The sequence below is a fragment of the Lepisma saccharinum genome, chromosome 21 (assembly GCF_977018435.1).
Source record: "Lepisma saccharinum chromosome 21, izLepSacc3.1, whole genome shotgun sequence".
Taxonomy (NCBI): domain Eukaryota; kingdom Metazoa; phylum Arthropoda; class Insecta; order Zygentoma; family Lepismatidae; genus Lepisma; species Lepisma saccharinum.
This window is the reverse complement of record NC_139249.1, coordinates 44,749,017-44,760,448: the sequence shown is the minus strand read 5'-3', so window position 1 is coordinate 44,760,448 and position 11,432 is coordinate 44,749,017. Positions and strand designations below refer to the sequence as shown.

General features: G+C 38.6%; 1 protein-coding gene across 1 annotated transcript; it reads left to right on the top strand.

The window, feature by feature from the left end:
• The first annotated feature begins 1,812 nt into the window (after positions 1-1,812).
• Positions 1,813-11,161, top strand: LOC146004156 (uncharacterized). Its single transcript, XM_083142823.1, has 2 exons — positions 1,813-2,239; positions 11,148-11,161. Exons 1-2 carry the CDS (start codon positions 1,813-1,815, stop codon positions 11,159-11,161), a joined length of 441 nt encoding a protein of 146 aa, XP_082998949.1.
• Positions 11,162-11,432: the final 271 nt, after the last annotated feature.

Below are 11,432 nucleotides of genomic sequence, written 5' to 3'. Positions count from 1 at the left end.
AATCGGAGCAGGTTCAGCCAACAGATACAATTAAGCTCTACCTAAATGTATAATTGAAATCAGATCCCAGGTAAAACGGGATTACAACAATAAGAAGGATTTAAGTTTACAATCACTTTTCTGCGGGGATTTTGTACCCCTCCCCATTATAAGCAGGATTTTGGAAGGCAGTCCCATTCCTACGGGGAAATTGTACCCCCTTCTAATATAAGAAGGAAATAAATGGGCAGTCACTTTTCTACGAAGATTTTCTACCACCTTCTAATATAAAAAGGAATTTAGGAGGCAGTCACTTTCCAACAGGGAATATTTATCCTTCCTAATATAAGCTGGATTTAAGGGGACAGTCACTTTTCTACGGGGAAATTGTACACCCTCCCCATATAAGAAGGATTTTAGAGGGAAGTCACTTTTCTACGGGAAATTTTTACCCCCTCCCAATATAAGCAGCATTTAGGAATGCCGTCACGTTTCTACGGGGAAATTGTACCCTTTCCTAACATAAGAAGGAATTACATGGCCAGTCACTTTTCTACGGGGATTTTGTACCCCATCCCAATATAAGCAGGATTTTGGAAGGCAGTCACATTTCTACCGGGAAATTGTACCGCCTCCTTATATAAAAAGGAATTAAATGGGCAGTCACTTTTCTACGGGGATTTTGTACACCCTAGCAATATGAGAAAGATTTAGGATTGCAGACATATTTCTACGGGGAAATTGTACCCCCTCCTAATATAAGAAGGATTTAAGGGAGCAGTCACTTTTCTACGGGGATTTGGTAAACCATCCTAATATAAGAAGGAATTAAGGGGAAGTCACTTTTCTACTGTTAATTTGTACACCCTCCTAATATAAGAAGGAATTAAATGGGCAGTCACTTTTCTATAGGGATTTTGTACCCCCTTACAATATAAGAAGGATTTAAAGGGGCAGTCACTTTTCTACGGGGTTTTTGTACCCCCTCCCAATATAAGAAGCATTTGAGGGGGCAGTCTCTTTTCTACGTGGATTTTGTACCCCCTTCTAATATAAGAAGGATCTCAGGGGGCAGTCTCTTTACTACAGAGAACTTGTACTCCTTTCTAATATGAGCAGGATTTAGGAGCGCACTCAAATTTCTACTGGGAAATTTTACTCTCTCCTAATAAAAGAAGAAATTCAATGGGCAGTCACTTTTCTACGGTGAATTTGTACCCACTCTTATTATAGTCAAGATTTAAGTGGACAGTCACTTTTCTACGGGGAAATTGTTCCCCACCCTAATATAAGTAGGATTTAAAGTGAGAGTCACTTTTCTACGGTGAATTTGTAACCCCTTCTAATATTAGCAGGATTTTGGGAAGGCAGTCACATTTCTACTGGAGAATTGTATCCCCTCCTAATATAAAATAAATTAAATGAGCAGTCACTTTTGTACGGGAATTTTGTACCCCAACCCAATATAAGAAGGATTAAAGATGGCAGTAACTTTTCCACAAGGAATATTTATCCCTCCTAATATAAGCAGGATTTAAGGGGACAGTCACTTTTCTACGGAGAAATTGTACCCCCTCAATATAAGATATATTTAAGGGGCAGTCACTTTTCAACGGTGATTTTGTACCACTTTTATTATATAGTGGATTTAGGAGGGCAGTCAAATTTCTATCGGAAAATTGTATCCCCTTTTAACATAAGAAATAATTTACGAGGCAGTCACTTTTCTACGAGGAATTTTTGCCCCCCTTCTAATATAAGGCGGAGGAAGCAGCAAAACAGAGGAATCTTAAAGAACTATACAACATCACAAAAGTTCTGTCAAGGAAACAGATGCAGAGAAATCGACCAGTGAGAAGTAAAGATGGTGTCCTCCTTACGAATACTGAGGACCAACTGAAACGTTGGAAGGAGCACTTCTCTGCAACCCTTAATCGCTCTGTGGATGCTCAGATAGACCAGGGGGAAGAGGAAGATGATAATGATGGTGATGTTGGCCCCAGTGTAAGAATTAGGACGGATGTTCCAACAGTAGGAGAGATTAAACAGGCTCTGAGAGAGGTACGTAATTGTAAAGCAGCTGGTGTCGACAACATACCACCGGAAGTGCTGAAAAGTGATATAAACACCACAGCAAATATGTTGCAACCCTTATTTGAGAAGATATGGATAGAGGGAGTGATGCCTAAGGACTGGAGGAGTGGCCTGTTGGTGAAGCTACCGAAAAAAGGGGATACATCAAAGTGTGACAACTGGAGAGGTATAGCACTTCTGTCCATTCCGAGTGAGATCTTCACTAGAGTTATCCTAAACAGAATTAAGGAGCATGTTAACTTGAGACTCAGAAGAGAACAGGCAGGGTTTCAACCAAATCGCTCCTGTATTGATCAAATTAACACCTTGCGGATAATTTTGGAACAATGTATAGAATGGTCATCTCGTCTCTATACAGTTTTCGTTGACTTCGAGAAAGCATTTGACTCGGTCAACAGAAATGCAATGTGGAAGGAAGTGAAACGATATGGAGTGCCCACAAAAATTCTTGATCTTATCCGAGAAACTTATCGTGATTATACATGTAGAGTTATACATGAAGGCCGTGTATCTGAACCAATAGATGTGCAGTCTGGAGTGAGTCAAGGTTGTATATTATCACCTACAATGTTCCTGATCGTGATGGATGCAGTGATGCGAAATGTAATAGGAGGGAAAAGACGTGGTATCCAATGGGGATTGAATAACAGACTAGAAGACCTTGATTTTGCAGACGATTTGTGCTTCTTATCTGAAGCACATGGTGATATGCAAACAAAACTAGCAGATCTGATAGAAAGTGCAAAAAAAAAACGGACTTGTGATTAACTCCAAGAAGACAAAGGCAGTCAATTTTTACGGTGAATTTGTACCCCCTTCTAATATTAGCAGGATTTTGGGAAGGCAGTCACATTTCTACTGGAAAAAAGTATCCCCTCCTAATATAAAATAGATTAAATGAGCAGTCACTTTTGTACGGGAATTTTGTACCTCAACCCAATATAAGAAGGATTAAAGATAGCAGTCACTTTTCCACAGGGAATATTTATCCCTCCTAATATAAGAAGGATTTAAGGTGACAGCCACTTTTTACGGAGAAATTGTGCCCCCTCAATATACGAAATATTTCATGGCCAGTCACTTTTCTACGAGGATTTGGTACCCCCTCCTAATATGAGAAGGAATTAAAGGGGCAGTCACTTTTCTACGGGGAATTTGTACACCATCCTAATATAAGTAGGAAATAAATGGGCAGTCACGTTTCTACGGGGAATTTGTACCCCCTCCCAATATAAGAAGCTTTTGAGGGGGCAGTCTCTTTTCTACGGAGAATTTGTCCCCCCTTCTAATATAAACAGGAATTTAAGGGGACAGTCACTTTTCTCTTTGGAATTTGTACCCCTTCCTTATATAACAGCATTTAGTAGGCAGTCACATTTGTACGGAGAAATTGTACCCCCTCTTAATATAAGCTGGATTAAAGGGGACAGTCACTTTTCTAAGGGGAAATTGTACCCCCCTCCCAATATAATAAGAATTTAAGGGGGCAGTCAGTTTTCTACGGGAAATTTTAACCCCCTCCCAATATAAGAAGGATTTAAGGGGCAGTCACTTTTCTACGGGAAATTTGTAGCCTCTGCTAATATAAGCAGGATTTAGGAAAGAAGACACATTTCTACGGGGAAATTGTACCCCCTCCTAATATATGAAGGAATTACATGGCCAGTCACTTTTCTACGGGGATTTTGTACCCCATCCCAATATAAGCAGGATTTAGGAAGGCAGTCAAATTTCTACGGGGAAATTGTACCCCTTCCTAATATAAAAAGGAATTAAATGTGCAGTTACTTTTCTACCCGGATTTTGTACCCCCTAGCAATATAAGAAGGATTTAAGGGGCAGTCACTTTTCTACGGGAAATTTGTAGCATTATTTGCTGGTTTAAGTAGGGGGTGATAAATTCGTGCTGGCTTTGTCATTTGTAGTTATTTAATTATTTTTAGAGGTCCATATGAGAGTCTAGTAATTTTTACATTTGCAACTAATGTAATAAATAGATATACTACTGTTATAGTAGTTATTATTATAATGGATTCATTATATAGTTTTATTCCCGGTAGTGGGGGTGTACTTCTTCAGGATGTATATGTATATATATTTTGTAGTGTTGAGGGGGTTAATAATGGATCTATTATTATTAATATAAATAAACATAATAATATTAGGTTTACACCTATAATTATTATTTTTGTTCTTATTTTGAATATTTCATTTGGTGTAAGTCTTGTTGTATAAATAAATAGAACCAGTATTCCCCCTAAAAATACTAGGAATAGTACATAGGAAAGTCATGTGGATTTTAGGAATGTTGATATTGTTAGACATGCGGTAATAGTCTGTAAAATTAGTATAATCCCTATAGATAGTAAAAAGTAAAAGTAAAGTGTTCCCCTGTGCATAGCACCACGCCATGAAGGCGTATAGGGGGTGTGGGGGTAACGCCCCACACTTTCTTGATCCGGTCGTGAGTGGGGGTGATGTGATCAGCATCACGCCCCTGACCGCCTTTACCCCCCAGGGTTTCCCCCAGGTACCCATGTTATTCGACGCTGGGTGGGCGCCGGGGCCGCTTCCACCGTTAGAAAAGTTCCCGGATTTGAACCGGCCGGGGATCGAACCCGGGACCTTGAGCATGGTAGTCAGACGCGTTACCGACTGAGCCACCGCGGCCTCCCACTATAGATAGTGGATGTTTTATTTGTAGTATTATTAGTGCTAATAATATTATAATAGTAATTAATATTAATTGTATTTTGATATCAAGGAGTAGTTTAATAAAAATGTTGGCTTTGGGAGCTATTGATGATATAACTATATCTTCCTTGATGTTTTAGAATTATTAATTCATTTATGATTTACAAGACCATTGTTTTGATTAAACTATAAAAACTTATGTTAAGAGTATTATTTATATTAATTATTTTATTTATTAGATTTTTATGTTTTATTTCTCAACGCAGGCATTTATTAGTAACTCTATTAAGACTTCAATTTATTGTATTATCCTTATGTTTATATATAACTTATTATTTTATTAATAATCAGGAAGAATCTTATTTTTGTTTATTATTTATTTCATTTTGTGTATATGAGGGGGCCCTTGGCTTATCTGTTATAGTATCAGTTACGCGTACTCATGGTAATGATTATTTTAATTCTTTTGTATTATTGAAATGTTAAAGTATATTTTTTATTTTATATTTTTAATCCTTTTGAGATTTAACAGTTCTTTATGAATGGTGGTTCAAGTTTCTATTATTTTTGGTTGTTTTTGTTTTTACTAATAGTGTGGGTTTTTATAGGGGTATGGGGGGCTGGTTATTTTATTGGCCTGGATGTTATATTTTATTCTTTCATTTTACTTAGTATTTGAATTATTTTTTTGATAATAGTAGCTATAAATAGTATTATATATATATTCTTTTTTTCTATTGAAATATATTTCAGGTCAAGGTGCAGCTTATTAGTAGGGGGAGATGGGTTACATTGTGTTGATTTGGATAATATGTTGAAAATATATTTGAAATTGGATTTAATTGTAATTTTGTTTTAGAATAGCATTTTGGTTTATTAGCTCTAGGGTATGCACACATCGCCCGTCGCTCTCATTTATATAGGTGAGATAAGTCGTAACATAGTAGGTGCACCGGAAGGTGTGCCTGGTTTGATTAATATCAAAATATTTCAGTTACTTAAAATATTCATAAGCAGGATTTAAGGGGAAAGTCACTTTTCTACGGAGAAATTGTACCCCCTTAATATACGAAATATTTAAGGGGCAGTCAGTTTTCAACGGGGAATTTGTACCCCCTTCTAATATAAACAGGATTTAGGAGGGCAGTCACATTTCTACGGGCAAATTGTATCCCCTCTAATTATAAGAAATAATTTGCGAGGCAGTCACTTTTCTAAGGGAATTTTTGTCCCCCCTTCTAATAAGAAGGAATTTAAGTGGCAGTCACTTTTCCAAAGGGAATATTTATCCCTCCTAATATGAGCAGGATTTAAGGGGACAGTGACTTTTCTACGTGGAAATTGTACCCCCTCCCAATATAAGAAGTATTTAAGGGGCAGTCACTTTTCAACTGTGAATTTGTACCACTTCTAATATAAACAGGATTTAGGAGGGCAGTAAAATTTCTACCGGAAAAATTGTATCCCCTCTTAATATAAGAAAGAATTTAGGAGGGAGTCACTTTTCTACGGGGAATTTTGTCCCCCCTTCTAATATAAACAGGAATTTAATGGGACAGTCACTTTTCTACGTGCAATTTGTACCCCTTCCTTATATAAGCAGCATTTAGTAGGCAGTCACATTTATACGGAGAAATTGTACCCCCTCCTAATATAAGAAGGATTTATTAAGGTAGTCCCATTCCTACGGGGAAATTGTACCCCCTCCTAACATAAGAAGGAAATAAATGGGCAGTCACTTTTCTACAGAGATTTTCTACCACCTTCTAATATAAAAAGGAATTTAGTTGGCAGTCACTTTCCCAAAGGGAATATTTATCCCTCCTAATATAAGCTGGATTTAAGGGGACAGTCACTTTTCTACGGGGAAATTGAACACCCTCCTAATATAAGAAGGACTTAGGGGAGCAGTCACTTTTCTACGGGGATTTGGTACCCCCTCCTAATATAAGAAGGAATTAAGGGGGCAGTCATTTTTCGTCGGTTAATTAGTACACCCTAATAACATAAGAAGGAATTAGATGCGCAGTCACTTTTCTACGGTTAATTAGTACACCCTAATAATATAAGAAGGAATTAGATGGGCAGTCACTTTTCTACGGGGAATTTGTACACCCTCCTGATATAAGTAAGAAATAAATGGGCAGTCACGTTTCTTCGGGGATTTTGTACCCCCTCCCAATATAAGAAGCATTTGAGGGGGCAGTCTCTTTTCTACGGAGAATCTGTACCCCCTTATAATATAAGCAGGATTTAGGAGCGCACTCAAATTTCTAAGTGGAAATTTTACCCCCTCCTAAGAAAAGAAGGAATTAAATGGGCAGTCACTTTTCTACGTGGATTTTGTACCCCATCCTAATATAAGAAATATTATAGGGGCGGTACCTTTTCTACGGTGAATTTGTACCCAATCCTATTATAGTCAAGATTTAAGTGGACAGTCACTTTTCTACGGGGAAATTGTTCCCCACCCTAATATAAGTAGGATTTAAAGTGACAGTCACTTTTTACGGTGAATTTGTACCCCCTTCTAATATTAGCAGGATTTTGGGAAGGCAGTCACATTTCTACTGGAAAATTGTATCCCCTCCTAATATAAAATAAATTAAATGAGCAGTCACTTTTGTACGGGAATTTTGTACCACAACCCAATATAAGAAGGATTAAAGATAGCAGTCACTTTTCCACAGAGATTATTTATCCCTCCTAATATAAGAAGGATTTAAGGGGACAGTCACTTTTCTACGGAGAAATTGTACCCCCTCAATATAAGAAATATTTAAGGGGCAGTCACTTTTCAACGGGGAATTTGTACCACCTTTTAATAAAAACAGGATTTAGGAGGGCAATCAAATTTCTACCGGAAAAATTGTTTCCCCTCTTAATATAAGAAAGAATTTAGGAGGGAGTCATTTTTCTACGGGGAATTTTGTCCCCCCTTCTAATATAAACAGGAATTTAAGGGGACAGTCACTTTTCTATTTGGAATTTGTACCCCTTCCTAATATAACAGCATTTAGTAGGCAGTCACATTTGTACGGAGAAATTGTACCACCTCCAAATATAAGCTGGATTTAAGGGGACAGTCACTTTTCTAAGGGGAAATTGTACCCCCCTCCCAATATAAGAAGAATTTAACAGGGAGCAGTCACTTTTCTACGGGAAATTTTTACCCCCTCCCAATATATGAAGGATTTTAGGGGCAGTCACTTTTCTACGTGAAATTTGTAGCCTCTGTTAATATAAGCAGGATTTAGTAAGGCAGACACATTTCTACGGTGAAATTGTACCCCCTCCTAATATATGAAGGAATTGCATGGCCAGTCACTTTTCTACGGGGATTTTGTACCCCATCCCAATATAAGCAGGATTTAGGAAGGCAGTCAAATTTCTACGGTGAAATTGTACCCCCTCCTAATATAAAAATGAATTAAGTGGGCAGTCACTTTTCCACGGGGATTTTGTACCCCTTAGCAATATAAGAAGGATTTAAGGGACAGTCACTTTTCTACGGGAAATTTGTAGTCTCTCCTAATATAAGCTGGAATTAGGAAGGCAGACACATTTCTGCGGGGAAATTGTACCCCCTCCTAATATAAGAAGGTGGCCGCGGTGGCTCAAGTCGGTAACGCGTCTGACTACCATGCTCAAGGTCCCGGGTTCGATCCCCGGCCGGTTCAAATCCGGGAACTTTTCTAACGGTGGAAGCGGCCCCGGCCGCCGCCCTGCGTCGAATAATATGGGTACCTGGGGGAAACCCTGGGTGGTAAAGGCGGTCAGGGACGTGATGCTGATCACATCACCCCCACTCACGACCGGAACAAGAAAGTGTGGGGCGTTACCCTCACACCCTTTATACGCCTTCATGGCGTGGTGCTATGCACAGGGGGACACTTTACCTTTACCTTTATCCTAATATAAGATGGACTTAGGGGAGCAGTCACTTTTCTACGGGGATTTGGTACCCCCTCCTAATATAAGAAGGAATTAAGGGGGCAGTCATTTTTCTACGGTTAATTTGTACACCCTCCTAATATAAGAAGGAATTAGATGGGCAGTCACTTTTCTACAGGGATTTTGTAACCCTCCCAATATAAGATGGATTTGAGGGGGCAGTCACTTTTCTACGGGGATTTGGTACCCCATACTAATATGAGAAGGAAATAAGGGGGCAGTCACTTTTCTACGGGGAATTTGTACACCCTTCTAATTTAAGTAGGAAATAACTGAGCAGTCACGTTTCTACGGGGATTTTGTACCCCCTCCCAATATAAGAAGAATTTGAGGGGGCAATCTCTTTTCTACGGAAAATTTTTACCCCCTTTTAATATAAGCAGGATTTAGGAGCGCACTCAAATTTCTAAGTGGAAATTTTACCCCCTCCTAAGAAAAGAAGGAATTAAATGGGCAGTCACTTTTTTACGGTAAATTTGTACCCCCTTCTAATATTAGCAGGATTTTGGGAAGGCAGTCACATTTCTACTGGGAAATTGTATCCCCTCCTAATATAAAATAAATTAAATGAGCAGTCACTTTTGTACGGGAATTTTGTACCCCAACCCAATATAAGAAGGATTAAAGATGGCAGTCACTTTTCCACAGGGAATATTTATCCCTCCTAATATAAGAAGAATTTTAGTTGGCAGTCACTTTTCAACGTGGAATTTGTACCCCTTCTAATGTAAACAGGATTTCAGAGGGTAGTCGCATTTCTACGGGCAAATTGTATCCACTCTAATTATAATAAATAATTTAGGAGGGAGTCACTTTTCTACGGGGAATTTTTGTCACCCCTTCTAATATAAGAAGGAAGTTAGGTGGCAGTTACTTTTAACAGGGAATATTTATCCCTCCTAATATAAGCAATATTTAAGAGGACAGTTACTTTTCTACGGGGAAATTTTACCCCCTCCTAATATAAGAAGTATTTAAGGCGCAGTCACTTTTCTACGGGGATTTTTTACCCCCTCCTAATATAAGAAGTATGTAAAGGGCAGTGACTTTTCTACTTTGAATTTGTACGCACTCCTGATATAGTCAGGATTTGAGGGGACTCTCACTTTTCTACGGGGAAATTGTACCCCATCCTAATATAAGAAGGAAATAAGGGGGTACTCACTGTTCTACGTGGAATTTGTACCCCCTCATGTTATAAGTAGGATTTAAAAGGGCTGTCATTTTTTCTACGGTGAATTTGTACCCCCTAATATTAGCAGGATTTAGGATGGCAGTCACATGTCTACTGTAAAATTGTATCCCCTGCTAATATAGGAAGGAATTAAATGGGCAATCACTTTTGTACGGGAATTTTGTACCCCCTCCCAATGTAAGAAAATTAAGTGGACAGTCACTTTTCTACGGGAAATTGTTACCCCCTCCCAATATAAGCAGGATTTAGGAAGGCATTCACATTTCTTCGGAGAAATTGTACCCCCTCCTAATGTAAGAAGGAATTAAATGGGCAGTCACTTTTCTTCGGGGATTTTTTACCCCCTTCTAATATAAGAAGTATGTAAGGGGCAGGGACTTTCTACTTTGAATTTGTACGCAATCCTGATATAGTCAAGATTTGCGGGGACAGTCACTTTTCTACGGGGAAATTGTACCCCATCCTAATATAAGAAGGAAATAAGGGGGTAGTCACTGTTCTACGGAGAATTTGTACCCCCTCCTGTTATAAATAGGATTTAAAGGGCAGTCACTTTTCTACGGTGAATTTGTACCCCCTTCTAATATTAGCAGGATTTAGGATGGCAGTCACATTTCTACTGGGAAATTGTATCCCCTCCTAATATAAGAAGCAATTAAATGGGCAATCACTTTTGTACGGGAATTTTGTACCCCCCTCCCAATATAAGAATTTTTTAGGGGGCAGTCACTTTTCTACGGGGAATTTGTACCCGCTTCTAATGTAAGCAGGTTTTAGGAGGGCAGTCACATTTCTATGGGGAAATTATACCTCCTCCTAATATAAGAAGGATTTTAGGGGGCAGTCACTTTTCTACGTGGAATTTGTACCCCCTTCTAATATATGCAGCATATAGTGGAGCAGTCACATTTCTGCGGGAAATTTCTACTCCCTCTTTTAAGTGAGAATTGAGAGGAAGTCATTTTTCTACGGGGATAATGTATCCCCTGCTTAATTGATGGGAACTGGAATTGGCAGTCATATTTCTCCGTAGAAAATTGACTGTACAGTCACTACGGAGTACAAATTCCCATTACACCGGTCTTCCACTGCGAGGTCCATCTTGGACAGAGGTGCTCTTCCATTTGAATTCCGCCACCCATTTTTTCACAGTAGAATACGATGGGGCATCTTCCCCCAGTGTTTCCATCATGTTCTTGTAGATGTCCTGTCCACTCATTTTTTTTTTCAGGGGGTATTGAATAACCGCACGAATGCTCACTTTATCCATTTTTCAGAAAATGCTCACCGTCTTCACTTCAAACATCAAAATCTGAAAAACAAAAAAGATAGTACTATGAAATTTGGTATGGGGCTTTGCAAAGGCATATATTATGATTAGCTAAAGTAACATTCAGCTACGATAAATTCATCATGGGTAGGCCGAGAACTTTTCAGTCACCCCTCGTACAGTATGTAACATTCTTATTCATACACACTGATTTTCAAAGAAAATGCTTTAATATCTGAAAGGAAA

Coding starts and splice junctions, on each gene's coding strand:
- LOC146004156 (XM_083142823.1), top strand. CDS start 1,813: ATGCAGAGAAATCGACCAGTGAGAAGTAAAGATGGTGTCCTCCTTACG.